Source organism: Heterodontus francisci, chromosome 27, assembly GCF_036365525.1.
Source record: "Heterodontus francisci isolate sHetFra1 chromosome 27, sHetFra1.hap1, whole genome shotgun sequence".
Taxonomy (NCBI): domain Eukaryota; kingdom Metazoa; phylum Chordata; class Chondrichthyes; order Heterodontiformes; family Heterodontidae; genus Heterodontus; species Heterodontus francisci.
The window spans coordinates 26532099-26551041 of NC_090397.1; the positions used below are offsets into that span (position 1 = coordinate 26532099).

The 18943-nt window shown below is 42.5% G+C and overlaps 1 protein-coding gene across 3 annotated transcripts in view; it reads right to left on the reverse strand.

The window, feature by feature from the left end:
* The window catches only part of LOC137384712 (proton myo-inositol cotransporter-like), a 194140-nt gene that overhangs the window by 151751 nt on the left and 23446 nt on the right, over positions 1–18943 (reverse strand). For all 3 annotated transcript variants that reach the window (XM_068059022.1, XM_068059024.1, XM_068059023.1), the window contains exon 2: positions 10279–10438. In XM_068059022.1, the coding sequence (XP_067915123.1) occupies positions 10279–10438 (160 nt within the window). The remainder of the gene's footprint in view (positions 1–10278; positions 10439–18943) is intronic.

Consider the following 18943-nt stretch of genomic DNA (forward strand, 5'->3'; position numbering starts at 1 on the left):
TCCAGCACTGGAAGTTGGACATACACAGAGGCAATGGTGGAGCTAGCCATCATCATCAGGAAGCTTTTTCATCTAAAATGGCATGTTAGTTCTCATCTTGTATGTTTGAGGATTTGCCTCTTTTCTCGCTTCCCCCACCTCTTCCCTCCTCCTCCCAAATTAAAACCTTTCATTTTAAAGAAATCACACCAAGTGCTGAAGCACAGTCATCTATTCTGTAGCTAGCTACATAAAGATGGTTTAGATGGGCTAGCTGTCAAAGGGCTAGGTCAGTACTTAAGTGGCTCAAAGGATATGTATAAGAATGGCTCAAATGGAGTATATACACAACAAAGTGATTTAAATCTTTTTGAAGATCGCTTTCAATCTTACTGCATTATATAAGCATTTATAATTTTTTTTTGAAGATTTGGATCAATGTGCGGAGCTACTCTGAATTCACAATCCCTTCCAACTTATAAGGCCCTACTTTGTCTCTTTATTTAGTATGTTCTTGCTTGAATATTTTAGTGGAACACTGAACTAATAGTGCATGAGTAAAACTGGAGTTAAGACTGGAACTGTATTCCTATTGATGTTGTGTTTGTTTTAAAACTGCAATACAAAGCTGGGGGTTGAGGTGGTGGAGGGTGGAGGTGGGGGTGTACTGCCAGTGGAGCATTCATTCCCAGGCAGAAACCAGCATTATAAAAGGAAAGGTTCCCAGTGGAACAAACTTCATGTAATGGCTCAGGCAGTGGCCCAGCCCAGAAGAATCAAGTAATTTCAATGATTCATACTGGCAATAACAGAGGGGCATATGGATATCTAACAATTGGTGATGTTCCCCTTTGGGCAAGGTTTATATCCATCTGGCCTATATTTTCAATGGACGTCTGCCTGTCCCCTGCATAGACGTTCTTTTGGAACAAACAAAAATGTTTAGATCTGCCGCAGGATTGAAGCCTGTCTCGCCCCCTCAGTTATACTAACGAGTCTACAACCTGCCTGTGCCTTCAGTACTTCAACTGGACTTCTACTTTTTGTGCTGCTTCAAATTTGACTTGTGCCTTTCAATAACAGCCACAAAAAAATCCTGCATTTAATATTTATAATCGAGTAGGCTTAAGTGGAACAAACACCAGACCTGTTGGGCCAAATGGCCCTCACTGTTGTAAAATTCTATACAAAACGGTACATGACAGAATCCAAACTATATTAATGCAGCTTTTCCAGTGTAATACAAAGGCAAACAACCTATATTAATTAGGATGATCGCATTTATGCCATCAGAACACAACTATTACACTGACATACTGCGCGCATACACACACACAGGTCACGTTATGCTGTCACACCAGAGTTTAAAGTTTCCCATATACTTACATTCTACTTAAGCCTTTTAGATTTCCTTTCGCCCAAACTGTTACATTCTAAGCTGTATATTCCTGTGACACAATGCTCCAAAACTCACTCCTCTTAATTTCAGAAAATCAGCTTCTTAGTACTTACCTGAGCTCCCTCCAAGGAACTAGACATCAAATCATATTCCAAGTGTGGCTTCATCAAGACCAGATACAAATAAGTTACCTCCTTAGACCTCTTAAATCAGACACTCATCTATACATCCTAACATCGTGTTTGCTGAAAGAAAGCATGGAAGATATGCAAGGCAACTAAATCAAATCTATTTGTTTACTGCTTCATCTGCTTGAGTACAAGAAAGAAGTTTGAATCAGGATTTGGAGATTGAGGAACCTGTACAGATATGAGGCATTCTTAAATACACACTCAGTCCTACATCTAAATACCCAACATTCTTTCTTATAATCAGTCACAATCATTAGATGGAACACAGTGTAAATTATTTTAAAGTATTCAAAACTAAACCCGATCATTCTTTCCCTCTCAAGTTCTTCTCAAGCTAGCATTCCTTTAAGGAAATAAAAGGACTTACATTTCTATAATGCCTATCACAACCTCCAGATGTTACATGGTGCTTTACGGCCAATGAAACACTTTCGAAGCATAGTCACTGTTGTAATGTAGGAAATGCAGCAACCAATTTGTGAATAGCATGACCAGATAATCATAACTTCATTGCTTTCTGCTTCCCTTTTCATGTTTGATCAGGTTATCTACCAAAACACTTTCACAGCCACATCTCTTTCCTCAGCAACTGAACCCAGATCAGAATTATTCCAATATAATAATAAAAGCAAAATACTGCAGATGCTGAAAATCTGAAATAAAAACAAGAAATGCATCTGTGGAGAGAGAAGCAGAGTTAACGTTTCAGGTCAGTGACTCCTGAGTTCTGAAGGGTCACTGACCCGAAACGTTAACTCTGCTTCTCTCTCCACAGATGCTGCCAGACCTGCTGAGCATTTCCAGCATTTACTTTTTTCAGAATTATTCCACGTGGATTCCAACTGAAATTCTACCCTTCATGTTTCAGATCACCCATAATTACAGATATCTCCAAGATATCCAGCGTTCCTCAAACCACTGCCCTTCTTGCATCCCAAGATCCACGATAAACGCCCTGCACCACTGCATGAACACTCTCAAACTCTCCCTTCAGTAGCACTGACTCACTCGATCTCAAAACCATCCTGGCTGGTCCACAGTTCCACTTCATCCTTCTCCTCATCCAGTGCTTTTTTTTTTTCTTTCTTTCAGGCGTCAAGAATCATAAACTTCAACAACTCTTGGATACAAACCCCCTCCAAATCCATCGTCCCCTTCACTTCCACCTGACCCCATGCCTCTTCCAATTTCACCCCGATCGCGTTTCCACTGTCCCCTCTTGATGCCGAATGATCAGTCCCCAGCAAAGGCCTCAAGCTTCCTCCCCTTTCGCCTGACCTCAATGAATTCCGAGCTTGGGTAACGCCGAGCTCTGTCTGCCACCTTCAACTCTGCACGTACTTTTGGCCAGGAGTCTTCAGAGCACCCCCAGCCCCCAACAGTGGGCCCTTTCTCACGCCTTTAGAATTCTCCTTCCACCTGGTCTCTTAGTCTACCTTCTCTAGGTATTTTCATTGATAATTGCTGACATGGCATTGGCCTTCCCAGTTTCTCTGCTCCCCTCACTCACTCTAACCTATCTTCTTCTGAACTTGCAGAACTCCATTCTCAGAGGTCCAAACCCAAGATCACCAAACCTGCTGACAAGGGTGGTACAGTTATTGTTTGGCAAACTACATCCACCAAGCGGAGACTGAAAGCAAACTCTGACATCTCCTCCTAACTCAGCCTGGACCATGATGCCACGAAACATCAAGCCATTAATTCCAAGGTTGTCAATGCCTTCATTCCCTCCATTGCCTCCAAAACTGCACAGCCTGGCCTGGATTTTGAGCTGGAGGCGAGCTCCCGGTGCCAGGCCAAAAAGGCAGGGGGAACCCTGCCTCTGCATTTTCTCAGCCCTGGGAGCAATCCTCTGTGCCAACTTTTTGTGTCAAAGTTTTAGGAGGGGGGTCCCCGTCCCTCTAAAGTTTTTAAAGGGACGGGGATCCCAGCTTCAAGAGCTGCTGGCCAATCAGAGGGCCAGCAGCTCAGCGCCATCAGGATTGGTGGTCACTGCTGGTACCGCAGAGGCCTCGGACCCAGGCTCAGCAGTGGAAACCCAGACAAGAAGTATGTAAGGAGGGGCGGGGCCAGTCCAGAATTTCCAGTAAAAGTTTCAGGCAAATTTCCAATCGATGAAATTAATATTTCCTATTTGGCATGTGGGGTTTTCATAAGAATGGCCAGTGTGGAAGCTACCCTTAGGTCAGGGCAGTGTGCTGAGCTCTTAAAGTTCTCCCAGTTGATTCCGAAGTTCAGTGAGGGAGATCCAGAAGCATATTTTGTCACATTCGAAAAGCTTGCAAGACAGTTGAAATGGCCAGCCGAGAGCTGGACCCTGCTGTTACAAAGCAAGCTAACAGGAAAAGCCTATGAGGTTTATTCACTGTTACCAGATGAAAGTTCAGATTATGAATGGACTAAAACTGCTATCCTCGGCACATACGAGCTAGTACCGGAAGCGTCCCGCCAGAAATTCTGAACCCTCCGGAAGCAGCCCAATCAATTTTACCAAGTTTGAAAGTAAGCAGCTGGCTTTTGACCAGTGGTTAAGGGCCTTTAAAGTACAGCCCACATATGAAAACCTCAGAGAGGTGATTCTTCTGGAGGAATTTAAAAACACCCTTTCCTTTCTATTAAATCCCATGTAGAGGAACAAAAGGTTCAAAGAGCCAGGCAGGCCACAGTGCTGGCTGATGAATTTACTCTCATATACAAGTTCATACCCCAAGGGAAACCCTTCTAGTCACCCCCACAACCCCAAAAAAGATAAAAGGTAGGAAAGTGATTGGAAACCAAATAGCTCTGGGTGAGAAGGGAAAGTTGGACACACAGGGAGCCCTCCTCAAGCCAAAAAGATGGTGCTGAGAGCCAGTGAGACCCAGGGACCTGTGTGTTTCCACTATAACAAGGCAGGTCACCTCCGAGCTGACTGCTGGAAATTACGGTGAAAACCTGTAGGATTAATCAGGGCACACCAGACAAGTGAAGGAGACAGGACCCTGATGGAAAGCACAGCAGAGCAGACAGTGGCTTTAACTGCAACAGAAGTAAGACCCAGGAAACATACTAAAATAAAAGCAAAATACTGCGGATGCTGGAAATCTGAAATAAAAACAAGAAATGCTGGAATCACTCAGCAGGTCTGGCAGCATCTGTGGAAAGAGAAGCAGAGTTAACGTTTCGGGTCAGTGACCCTTCATTGGAACTGACAAATATTAGAAAAGTCACAGGTTATAAGCAAGTGAGGTGGGGGTGGGGCAAGAGCTAACAAAGGAGGTCTAGATTGGACCAGGCCACATAGCTAACCAAAAGGTCACGGAGCAAAGGCAAACAATATGTTAATGGTGTGTTGAAAGACAAAGCATTAGCACAGATTACGTGTAAATACACTGAATATTGAACAGCAGCAGTTCCGATGAAGGGTCACTGACCCGAAACGTTAACTCTGCTTCTCTTTCCACAGATGCTGCCAGACCTGCTGAGTGATTCCAACATTTCTTGTTGTTATTCCAGGAAACATACTGCTGTGGGTGCAGGAAAATTTAACCAGATTCCTGAAGGTTATCAGGATTTTGTATCTAAAGGAAGAGTAACCCCATACTCCCAAGTGGGGCAAGCAAGCCCATCATCATACTCAGGGATACAGGGGCCACCAAAACCCTTCTGCTGGGAAAAGGCATGACCTTTCTCCCAGAGAGTGCAGTGAATGCAAGCATGGTAGTGAATGGTATCAGAGGGCAGTGCATGCCCGTATCTTTATATTGGGTGCACTTGGGAGTGCGACCTAGTTTCAGGACCGGTGACCGTGGGAATTGTCCCTAGTTGGCCTGTGGATGGGGTTGAGCTGCTCCTGGGTAATGATCTGGCAGGGGCGAAGGTGGTAGCTTCCCCAGTAGTGGTAGACAGACCAAAGGAGGTCAGAGAGACAGGGCAGTTGCAGGAGACAGTCCCCTGCATTTCCCCTGATTGTGTGTTACTCAGCCATGACCAAACCACCTCCCTCAGAGGAGGCTGAACTGGCGCTGGAGACAGATGACCCTGCTGTCCGGTTGTCCGAAACCTTCTTTGGGAAGTTAGAGGAACCAAGGAATGGGTCAAACAAATCGTCTCTAGCTGAGGCTCAACAAGCTGACCTAGTTTTAAAGGAAGTTAGCACAGGCTGCCAAACTGAAACTGAAGCAGAGGGAGTCCCTGAATGCTACTTGGAGAATGAGGTTCTAATAAGAAAGTGGGAACCTCCTCACAACCCTGAGGACAAAGAGTAGACAGTTCACCGGATAGTGCCGCTTCCGAGGTACCGTAAAGAAATATTAAGAATGGCCCACGAGCTGGACATGTCAGTGCACGAAAAACCAAAGCCCGCATAAGACAGCAGTCTGACTGGCCAAAACTCCACAAAGATGTGCTGGAGTTCTGTAAAACTTTCCACACGTACCAGGTTGTGAGGAAGCCCCAACCTGCAATAAAATCTGCACCCTTAATTCCTGTATTGGCTATTGGGGAACCCTCCAGCAGGGAGCTGGTGATTTGTGAGGGACCACTGCTGAAAACAAAAGGGGTCAGACAAGCATAGGTCTGGCCAACAGTTATGGAGGAACAGGACAAAAAGGGCAGTTAAGAGGGGGCTGGGAGGATTCCCAAATGGAACTCCCCCCCCCTACTGTCTGGTCAGCCAACCCTGAAATGTTGGATAAATTAGATCTCACACCCTCCTACATAAATGCAGGCCACAGAATCACCCTACCAAGGCTGCTAACAGCCTTTACAGAAACCTGTAGGAACAAGGATAGTTCCCAAAAAGGAAAACCAACAGTAAGGGCGATATCTCACTTAGTCGAAGTGCCACAGGGAAGTGCATTGGAAGCTGGAGAGGTACCTGTGAGCAAGAATGTCCCAGAGGGCATGGAGGCGATTAGCAAAAAGAGTCCCTCCCCACAGTAAATAGAAAAAGGAAACAAAAATGCCCTTGTGAGATTCACCAGAGCACAAAAAGTGAGGTCAGGGTGGATCTACCCACTGCAGAATCCAATGATCAGGGCCCAAGCTAACCAAATCCAACAATTACACTTCAGAATCCAGCAAGAACCAGGGCCCAGAGGAAAGTTCAGATATCTCAGAGGCTTAAAATCAATTTATTACCCAATACCACTATGGAGAGAAAAAATTATCAAGACACTGGAACCTGAATGGTTAGAACCACATGTTGCTGAAACAGCAGCTGAGGGGTTAAAGCTTGTGCATGCAAGAGAATTTGCCTTAGACAATCATGGAAATTTGCAGACCCCACACTTCTCCAACAGCATTTTCATTGAGATGCCCATCCTCAGGTTATTACAAATTGATACTAAAGCAACCTTAAACCCATTGGACAACACATAACCATCCCAGACAAACTCCAAGGGAAAAAAGGGCGATTAAATCAGCTTTGCCGCTGCAAGAAAATAAAACTGCAACAATTCTAAGATTTACGAGTGAATGAGAGTGAATAGAAAATTATTGTGTTTTCTCCTTTGTTTTCTTTTCCACTACTTTAATGAAATGCTCCCATTGTCGCATTAAAACAACAAAGGGGCTTGATAGCGCCATGTGACTGCCTGCAGAGCTCTAGAGAGACAGTAAGCTTTGTCACACAGAAAGCAGAGGGAGTAAGTGAAAAGCCATCAATGAAGCAGGTCTCTCTCTCTCTCTCTCTCTCCCCTCCTCCAGATCCCCCCCCCACCCCCCATTAAAGATCAAGAGAAGGCCCAGCTGTAACAAGGAAAGCCCATCAAGTCTACAGACCGCCACAGCCAGCAACCAGGGGACAAGAATCAAACCCCTCTTCTGCCTTCAGGAGCCCTGAGAGAAGCCCCAACCATGCACATGGCCCAGTGAGGACTTCAGGACTACAATTTCAACTGAGGACTATGGTACTAAGATACCGTAATTAAATTCCATTTATTCCTGACTTTAATCCAACCACCAAATCTGGTTTCCCTCTATAATCTATTTGTGTGTGTGTGTGTGACTCTCGCATGAATGTGTAGTGTAATTTTAACCGGGTTAGAGTATTAAGAATAATAAACTTACATCTGTCTTGGTTAAACTCAAGAAAACCTGTCTGATTTGATTGTTTGCAATTACATTAGAGGAACAGGAGCAAGCACTTACTGAGGTGGTAAGTTCAAAAAGGATAAACCCTTTTGTGGTCAAACCAGAGAAGGGAGTCTGAGACCCCCTGCTCTCCTGGCCGTAACAACATTCATGCATGTACTTAGAAAAGCAGGTTGCTGAGAAGGTAGAACATGACCATTGGGACTCAGTTTTCCGGTTACTAGCTGAGATCATGCGAATTCAGCACAAATGAGCAATCAACCAGGGAACTTTCACATCTGTAGGACTCAGCAACTTACTGGATACACTTCCTGAACCCAGAGAGAGGAGAGGCAAGGAAACGGTAGAGAAGCTTCAAGTGTTTTTTTTTTAAATTCAACTCTAAATTGTCTCTCTCTCTCTCCTCCCCCCTCCAATCCAGTTAATCCATTTATAGTGCCAGTTTGTATTCAAGCCTCTATCAAAGCTGTTCTTCGGACCCCTCTGAACTAGTATCTAAGGTCTATGGTAATTTTAACCAATTTGTTTCCTCCCCTACCCCACAAAAATAAAATCAGGAAAGCCTGACCTTCAGTCAGCACTTTTGCAGCTGTACAGCTGACGTCAGGAACTATGTGGGCTTGTGTGCAGCCAGTGTTTGTGAAAATTTGTTTCCTATAACATTACAAATTCCCCCTCATCAAGCACTCCATTTCATAAGTTTACCTCACCCTCCAATTTCACTCTGGAAGGCTCATTCTGTACACATTTCTCCATATTTTTCACAACCTATTGCTCATCTTCTTCAATCCCAAATCCTGTCTTCAGCAACAATTGCCCTTTGTTTCCAAGAAGGAAAAAATGTTAGTGTGGATCAACTGCTGTGTATTTTTAATAAAAGATATTATAGAACTGCCATTATTGCACCACAAAAAAAATAAAGTGGCCCTTCCTGGTTTAAAACCAGCAACAAGGTAGTCACCCATTGTTTACCTTTAACTTCTACTAGCATTCTGTGTCCTACTGCTTAAGAATTTTAATCAATTATTAATAAAACTGTCAAACTTGGAAATATCATGGACATGCAGGCCTAATTTATTAGCCCATTAAATATGATTAATGGTCATCAGCCATAGACCAGAGGTATAATTCGTGCCAGAAAATGGCTAAAAATTTAACTGCTTCGGCCACATGGATAGATACAAAACAGGGCCAAAATGGTATTCTAAAAGAAAACTCAGCTCTTAACGTCCCATCTTGGTATTTCTGTCTGTATTTCTCATTACAGTCTACTCAACTATAAGATTTCAAGAGCGTTTACTTTCACTTTGCCTTGAAAAAGAAAGCAGCACCTGCTCTTCAGCAAGGGAAAACAAGGAGAAATGTTGGGAATACCAGTACAATTAAGAGAGACAGAAATTGAGATATTCCATGCAACACTCCAAAATACAGGTGAGTTATTAGACCCAATTGTGGCCAGATTTGTGTAGCTCATAGCACTAATAGCGCTGAATTAAAAAGGTGGTGGATTTCAGCCAATTCCAATATAACTTAATTGGTCATTTGTTGCATTGATGATTGTATGATTGTTTGAGAAGATTGCTATTGCATTTACCTACTTAATAAATCACTCCATTTCAAATTCATTATCAAAGTATAAGTACAAGTACCTTGAAATGTAATACAAACACAACCTTTCTTTCTGACTATGCATCAGATATACAAATTTTTTTTTTAATAAAAGGCAGCTGTCGCAGGGTACTTTGGGATAATAATTTAAATACAATTAATTTCTATATAAACTATACAATGCAAGGCTTGCACAGCTTTAATTAAAAGACAACATTTTAATGATCCTTAACACACAAGGCTGGGATATTAGTCTGTTCAAAATGTCAACTTTTATAAGGTTATATAGATTGTTGCATCACCTAGGTGTTTTTTTTCTTTGACAAGAAACTACATACTTTCCTCCAGTTGAAAAAAAACAACCATTCACCACTACTGTTTCCTGTCACTCAGCCAACTTTGCATCCATGCTGCCACTGTCCCTTTTATTCCAAAAGTTTTGACTTTGCTGACAAGCTGTTACGTAACACTTCAAAGGCCTTTTGGAAGTCCATGTACACATCAACTGCTTTACCCTCATTAACCAAGTTACCTCATCAAGAAACTCAATCAAGTTAGTTAACCACGATTTGCCTTTAAATGATCTGTGCTGGCTTTCCTTAATTAATCCGCATTTGTCGAAGTGACTTGTTACTTTTGTCCCAGATTTCTAAAAGCTTTCCCAACACAGGTTAAACTGACTGGCCTGCAGTTGCTGGTTTTATCAGGTGGATAGAAGTTACTTAAAGCTGTTCACCAATAAATAGTTATGTTCAAAAGTTCATCTATGGACTGAACAGCTGTGTGGATCACAATTTCAGTATAGTCAGCTCAAAACATAACAAATGTTCTAACAGGAAAACTTGACAAGAAAATAAGACAGGTATTTGCCCGATTAAGATGGATTCCAGGTACATCAATTCACATTTATTCAAACTCTCATGAATTATCAAAACACATGGGAATTTTTCTGGTACATACATCACCCAACTGAGCTTTTAAACACTTCCTGGAATAAACACCAATTGATTTTATGTTACGTACCTCCAGCCATTTGTTTCAAGGTAGCTAAATGCTCCATCAATGACACTTGCAAAAAATTGTCCTCCAGTAATGAAAAGGGTGTTAATGGTAACTAATCGTCCTCTCAGATGGGAAGGTGCAGCCTCTGCAATGTATACCGTTACGGTCATGGAAGCCAATCCTGAGGGGGGAAAAAAATGAACATGCAGAACTGAAGACATCACATGCAATGTACACCTTACTTTTCATTAAAGAGTTAAACTGCAGTCATTTCAGATAGAAATAATGGTGATGCTAACAGCACCCACAATTAACATGTAAATCCAACAGCAACTTCCACGACCATATGTGCATAGTTTTTTGGGTTTTTTTTTATTTCCAAAATATACTTTATTCATAAAAATCTGTAAAAATTACATTGCCAAACAGTTTCCAAACAGCACCAAAAAATACAAATATTGCAAGGGAGATCAGTTTCCTTCAATACTGTCATGAGTTTCTTCCCAACCCTTCCGTTTCACAATTGTCATGTCAATTACAGTTTTACATTTACAGCAATTGAGAATATTAACGATACAGTTCGAGGGGTTTCCCATGGATCCAGCCCCTCAGTCCAGCTTGGTGGGGGAACCTTACACTGTGGTCTTTCCCCATTGAGCCTTTGCTGCGGCTGCCCCAAGCTTTAGTGCGTCCCTCAGCACGTAGTCCTGGACCTTGGAATGTGCCAGTCTGCAACATTCGGTGGTGGACAACTCTTTGCGCTGGAAGACCAGCAAGTTTCGGGCAGACCAAAGGGCGTCTTTCACCGAATTGATAGTCCTCCAGCAGCAGTTGATGTTTGTCTCGGTGTGCGTCCCTGGGAACAGCCCGTAGAGCACAGACTCCTGTGTTACAGAGCTGCTTGGGATGAACCTTGACAAAAACCACTGCATCTCTTTCCACACCTGCTTTGCAAAGGCACATTCCAGGAGGAGGTGGGCGACCGTCTCTTCCCCACCACAGCCAACGCGGGGGCACTGTGCGGAGGGGGCGAGACTTCGGGTGTGCATGAAGGATCTGACGGGGAGGGCCCTTCTCACCACCAGCCAAGCTACGTCTTGGTGCTTGTTTGAAAGTTCTGGTGATGAGGCATTCCGCCAAATGACTTTGACGGTCTGCTCGGGGAACCATCCGACAGGATCCACCGTTTCCTTTTCCCGTAGGGCCTTGAGGACATTCCGTGCAGACCACTGCCTGATGGACCGGTGGTCAAAGGTGTTTTTCCACAGAAACTGCTCCACGAAGGATAGGTGGTACGGCGCCGCCCAACTGCATGGTGCGTTCCGCGGCAATGTGACCAGGCCCATCCTTCGCAACACCGGGGACAGATAGAACCTCAGCACGTAGTGACACTTGGAGTTTGCGTACTGGGGATCTACACACAGCTTGATGCAGCCGCACACGAAGGTGGTCATCAGGATGAGGGCCACGTTGGGTACATTTTTCCCGCCCTTGTCCAGAGATTTGAACATCGTGTCCCTCCGGACCCGGTCCATTTTAGATCCCCAGACGAAGCGGAAAATGGCTCGGGTGACTGCCACGGCGCAGGAGTGGGGTATGGGCCAGACCTGCACCACGTAGAGCAACAACGTGAGCGCCTCGCACCTGATGACCAGGTTCTTACCCACAATGGAGAGAGATCGCTGCCCCCACATGCCCAACTTTTGTCGTACCTTGGCTACTCGCTCTTCCCATGTTTTGGTGCACGCCCCGGCTCTTCCAAACCATAGTTATACATGGAAATCAGGAAGTTGCTATCCGAGAAGCCCAGCTCCTCCAAAATGCGCTAACAGTATCTCACCATCTGACTCCACATTCAACGACGTGAAGTTGCTGTACTTATCTCATAGGTATGGACTAAACTCGCCAGAAAAAAAGTTACATCTCCATTTCAGTTTAAGTACCCTTTTAAATGGCATGATTAGTCTTAATTACTGCCAAACAACTGATACTTTCTGATTCAGACTCTGCACTGCTAATCAACAACTCTTCAATATAATTGGTTGAGGAGATATGCAGTTCCTTGCCCTGTTCACAAAGGTCCATACAGCACTTTTTGGATAGTTAGTGACAGGAACGTCTCGTGCAAAAATCCACAGAAAGTCTATGGGCAAGTGCAAGTTAACGAACAGTGACAGCAAAGCCCAACCCAATTACTCCTAGAAGCAAAAGGCACAATGGCCAGAACCGCCTTTCTGTTCTGGGGTCGTGCTTATATAAATATCAAGTGGGAACAAGTAACCAGCCAACTTAGAGATGTACACCCATTGCAAATTGTGACAATGCAATTCAAGTGATTTATTAAGTCATCGGTCCCAGTAGCCCTGCAAGTTTATTTCCTTCAAGTGGCCATCCAATTTCCCCTTGAACTTACCAAATGTCTCTGCTTCCACCATCCTCGCAAGCAGCAAGTTCCAGGTCATTACCACCCACTGCGTAAAATGCTCTTCCTCATATTCCACCTGCATCTCTTGCCCAAAACCTTCAATCTGCGTCCCCTGGTTCTTGTAGCATTTGTTAATGGGAACAGCTTTTCCTTGTCTAACTTATCTAAGCCTGTCGTAATCTTGTATACTTCTATTAAATCTCTCCTCAATCGAAGAACAAACCCAGCATTTCTAACCTAACCTTGTAACTAAAAATCCCCATCCCTGGAACCATTTTGGTAAATCTCCTCTGCACCCTATCAAGGATCCTCACATCCATCCTAAAGCATGGTGACCAGAACTGGGCACAATACACCAGTTAGGGCCTACCCAGAGCTTTATAAAAGGTTCAGCATAGCTTCCCTGCTTTTGTACTCAATGCCTCTTATTTATGGAGCCCAGCAACCCGTATGCTTTGCTAAACGCACTCTCAATATCCTGCCACCTTCAAAGATCAATGCACATGCACGCCCAGGTTCCTCTATTCCTGCACACTCTTCAGTACTGTGCTATTAAGTAAAATTAAGAACAAATTACCTCCTATTCCTTCTGCCAAAACGCATCACCTCACACCTGTCAGTATTAAATTCCATCTGCCACCTGTCTGCCCATTCTGCTAGCCAATCTATGTCCTGTTGCAGGCGGTTCATATCATCCTTGACCAATACTCAGGCATTCAGTACAGTAGAGGGGGAATTCAGAAGCACATTTACAGGGATACTGAAGGCCTCCTACAGGAAATGAAAAACCAAAAGGCAACATGCACGAAGACTGTCAACTCAAGCAAGTAGTTTGTTTGCATGTTTTCAGCAAGTCAGATAAAGAAAACATGCGCTTAAATGCAGGAGAGGGGATCATGTTCAACTACAATGTTCTCTGCAGTTAGAACGCCTGTAAACACACACATCCACTTTTTTTCCTTAAAAGAGACAATGGTGTCTGCCTCAGATACACATTGTGACAATGGATTCCATGTTTTAGCAACTCAGTCCCAAGGCCTCTTTTCACGGTGATCATATTAAATTAATTCCTCAGACTATTTTTTCTGGTTTCGTCTATCCAGCTAAATCAGAACACTTTTTTAAAAAAAAGTCTATTAAATTTGCTCATTTTTTCTGCTCCAGTCAAATTTTTATTTCATTCTCAGGATATGGGTATTGCTAGCAAGACCAGCATTTCTTGCCCACCCCGAATTGACCTTGAGAAGGTGGTGGTGAATGTCCTTTGAACTACTGAAGAGAAGGTGAAGAAGGTGCTCCCACAAAGCTGTTCAGTAGGGAGTTGCAAGATTTTGACCCAGCGATATATGTCCAAGTCAGGATGTTGTGTGACTTGAAGAAGTGGAGGCGATAGTGTTCCTATTCAACTGCTAATCCTTGTCCTTGGTGAAGGCCCTGGGTTTGGGGAGGTGCTGTCGAAAGAGCCTTGGTGAGTTGCTACAGTGCACCTGTAAATAGTTCCAGTATTCCAAGTTTCTGATCCCTCGCATCATACAGCATGATCTACAAGGTATATTTGTTGGCTTCCATATCCATTCTATAATGGGGAAACCAAAATTACACAATGTACTCATGTAACCCAAACACTGGGAATACATTTGTGCAGGACAGTTTACTCTTGCACTCTAGACTCTTACTTATGAAACCCAAAATACTCCAGCTGCAAAATTATGGTTTCATCTGTTTGCATTCACTTAAGAAATGATATATTTGGGCCCCCTAGATCTTTTCTGTTCATCCATACCTTTGAGTAGCTTTTCATGGAGTGTACACTTCCATTGTAAATTTTTGCTTTTAAAATGCACCACTTCACACATCTCTACATGAAGCTGTATCTGCCCGTTTCCATTCACCTTTCACGTTCAAACACCTTTTTTACATTTTAACTCTATTTGTCAATCCCACCCTTATTGGAGTCATCAGGTTTGACTATCAGCATATTATCTTGGCCACTAGGAATTCGCACAAGTGCGCACCAAATGTGGACTCCGGAGGTGCACCACTTTCAACTCTTCTCCAATCAGAGCAGCATCCATTTATCCTAACCTTTGGTTTCCAGTTTTTCAACCAACTTTCTATAAATGCAACTTCATTTCTTCCTCCATAGATCATTAAATTGTTTTTAAATTTAACAAGTCTCTTAAGAAACTCCATCAAATACCTACCAAAAATCCATGTACACATCTATTGTATTTCCTTCACTGATCCAGACAAAGAACCCAAATAAGGTGGTCGTTGCCTTCGGCAGGAAGGAAAGAATATAGGAGAATAAAAGTGTAAGCTTCCTGCTCTGACATGAAAAGCAAGAATCAAGCAGAACACAACATATTTTGCTTCAAAAAGGTCTATTTAGTGTAAAAGCAGAGTAACCTATGACAACCATGAAAGCACTGAGTACATAGGGATATACTCTAAATGAATTACAAGGCAAAGATAGTTCTTTCTAGCCTTCAATTATCAAAAATGTGATTCTTCCAGTGACTGACTGACTACTGCAGTTGACTGCACATTTGCTCCAATTGTAATTTTGCTCTAATCATATTTTACCCTCCAAGAATTAAAACAGTCAAACTGTGGGGGAAAAAAACAGTGTTATGACCAAGGCTGGAAGAATGCACTGCCTTTCTCTAGTTCCACTCCTCCACGGGTCACAATATATATTTAAATGTTTTACCCAGTTACTGATACGGCCTATTATATATATGATCTATTTCAATAAAATCCACCAACCAGGTTTCTTCAATAAACAAAATTATTAATTTATTATAAAACAAGATCCATTCAATAAAGATGCAAAGCTTATTAACACACAGTTTGAAACATGAAAGTTCCCTTCGAAATAACCCAACACATATGCACATACGCACAGGTCAAAGAAAAAAATAAAGAAGTTTTCTCTGCAGGGATTAACTTTACAAAAATACAAATAAGTACTTTGGCCAAATACTTGTTACTTCTTCAAGAAAAAGGATAAGATATGGAATGTTCCCAGCTGGTCCTTTGGTCTGGCGTGCAGGTACATGGAGACAGCTGTCACAGGGACCTTTCTGAAGCAGTTCTTTTCAGACAACATCGAGGATTAGTCTGGCAGACGTTTCAGGAGAAATGCTGCAACAGTTTCTCCGATTCTCACTCTGGATTCTGAGGGTTTCTCAAAGAGATGGAAAAGGATGGGCTGGTGGCTTTTCTCTTACCTGGCTTATACCCCTACTGAACTCATACAATATAAAAAAACGAAACCGAAACTCCTGAGCCATAAATCCAGACATGTGACTTCTCTGTAAACAACTCCACTAGCCAGCAAGGCTCATTATGTAGATTTGACTTCATTAGAAGACTAGAATGCAAATGGTTAGAAGCCATGCTACAGCTATACAAAGTCTTGGTTCGCCTATACCGGAAATGTGTTCAGTGCTGGGCACTACACTTTAGGAAGGATATTGGCATTGGAGGGTGTGCAGCATTGATTTACTAAGATGATACTTGGACTCCAAAGATTAAATTAAGAGACAAGATTACACAAACCAAGGTTATTCCCTGGAATTTAGAAATTTAAAGGATGATTTGATAGTTTTCAAGATATTAAGGGAACTGATTTATCTCTATTCACCCTATTTCCACTGACTGGGGAATCTAGGAGTAGGTGACCTAGCCTAAAAATGAGAGCTAGGCCTTTCGGAAGTGAAATCAGGAAACACTTCTACAAGCAAAGGGTGGAAGAAGTTTGGAAATCTTTCACAAATGTGAGTTGATATTGGGTCAATTGTTAATTTTTACTTACTGGAAAAGGCAAAATCCCAAGTGTCCTTCCAGTGACCCTTAAAAAAAAACTAGGTCCAGCATCTCTTCACAGTCTTTTAAACACAAGTTCTCAAAAATATTCATAATAGAAGCATATTCATAATGCCAACCATTTGCATGTTACAACTGTTTATAATTGTACTTTATTTGTTCCTGGCTAGAGGAACCAACAACCAGGTTTCAGACAGATATATATATATATTTTTTAAATGCAGTATGCCTATCCAAAAAGACCTAACAACAGATAACTAGCCAAATTAGATTTGTGTGAAAAACTATCATATCTGAACAGAGGAACAGGAGCAAACCATTTATCCCCAGAAGCCTGTTCCACCATTCAAGGAGATCATGGCTTATTTATGATCTAACTTCATAAACATAAACCTATCCATGTCCCATATCACTTAATACCTATGGTTAACAGAAATCTATAAATTGCAGATTTAAAATTGACAATTGACCCAACATCAACTCTCATTTGTGAAATATTTCCAAACTTCTACCACCCTTTGCTTGTAGAAATGTTGCCTAACTTCACTCCTGAAAGGCCAAGCTCTCATTTTTAGGCTAGTTCACCTAGTCCTAGATTCCCCAAACAGTGGAAGTAGTGTGAATAGAGATAAATCAGTTCCCTTAATATCTTGAAAACTTCGATCAAATCACCTCTTAAACTTCTAAATTCCAAGGAATAACTCTAGTTTGTGTAATCTTGCCTTGTAATTTAATCTTTGCAGTCCAAGTATCATCTTAGTAAATCAATGCTACACTCCCTCCTTCCCAAGGTGTAGTGTCTAGCACTGAACACATTTCCGGTATGGGCTAAGCAAGGTTTAGATTAGATTAGATTAGAGATACAGCACTGAAACAGGCCCTTCGGCCCACCGAGTCTGTGCCGAACATCAACCACCCATTTATACTAATCCTACACTAATCCCATATTCCTACCAAACATCCCCACCTGTTCCTATATTTCCCTACCACCTACCTATACTAGTGACAATCTATAATGGCCAATTTACCTATCAACCTGCAAGTCTTTTGGCTTGTGGGAGAAAACCGGAGCACCCGGAGAAAACCCATGCAGACACAGGGAGAACTTGCAAACTCCACACAGGCAGTACCCGGAATCGAACCCGGGTCCCTGGAGCTGTGAGGCTGCGGTGCTAACCACTGCGCCACTGTGCCGCCCACTTTGTATAGCTGTAGCATGGCTTCTAACCATTTGCATCCTAGTACTCTAATTATAGCCATCATTGCGATAGCCTTCTTGATTATGTTTTCTACATGCCCATGACATTTTAATGATCTATGCACATGGACCCCAAATCTCTCTGGAACTCCACTGCTTTTTCTGAATTCCTCCTACTGATCTTCTGTCAGTTTACCCATTGACAGATTTGCCCAGTTTGCTGTGGACAGTTTTTCTCTCATCCCATTGAAGTCAGCATTACCTAAATCTATAATCTTAGTAGCTACATTGCGCTCCTCTCTTTCAATCTCAACAATGAACTTAAAATCGTATTAAGCTATTTGGTAAATGTTCATGCATTATTAGGCCGTTAACTAAATCATTACTCCTTATTAACACAAAAATGGCATACCCCTTATTGGTTTTAGGGCATATTGTTGCAGAAAACTGTCCTGAAGAGTCAAGAAATTGAGTACTTTTCTGACACAAGGTCATTCACTTATCCCAATCTACACAGAAGTTAAAATCCCCCATTAAAACCATTCTGCTTTTACTACAGGGAGACGGTGGTGTAGTGGCAATGTCACTGAACTAGTAATCCAGAGGCCCAGGCCAATGCCCTGGGGACATGGGTTCAAATCCCACCATGACAGCCAGTGGAATTTAAATTCAATCAATTATTTTTTTAAAAATCTGGAATCGAAAGCTAGTCTTAGCAACCGCGCCATGAAACTATTGATTGTCGTAAAAACCTATCTGGTTCACTAATGTCCTTTAGGGAATGAAATCTGTTGTCCTTACCTGGGTCTGGCCTACATGCAACTCCAGACCCACAGAAATGTGGTTGACTCTTAACTGCCCTCTGAAATGGCCTAGCAAGCCACTCAGTTTTCAGGAACAATTAGGGATGGGCAACAAATGCCAGCCTTGCCAGTGATGCCCACAGCCCAAGAATAAAAAAAAGCTCGTCTAGTTTCTGCGTTAATATATTCTTCCACATCACAACTGCTACCAAAGGCCTATACACAACTCCCACTACAATCTTAAATCATTTCCCATTTCTTAATTCTACCTATAAAATCTTCATTGCCTGCTTATGTCTTGGATCATTTATCACAGAAGCCATTTCATCCTTAATCACTAGGTTACTCCTCCTCTATACTAGTTTTTCTATCTTTCCTGTAGACCTTATAACCTGGGGTATATTTATTTCCTAATGCTGACCATCTTGT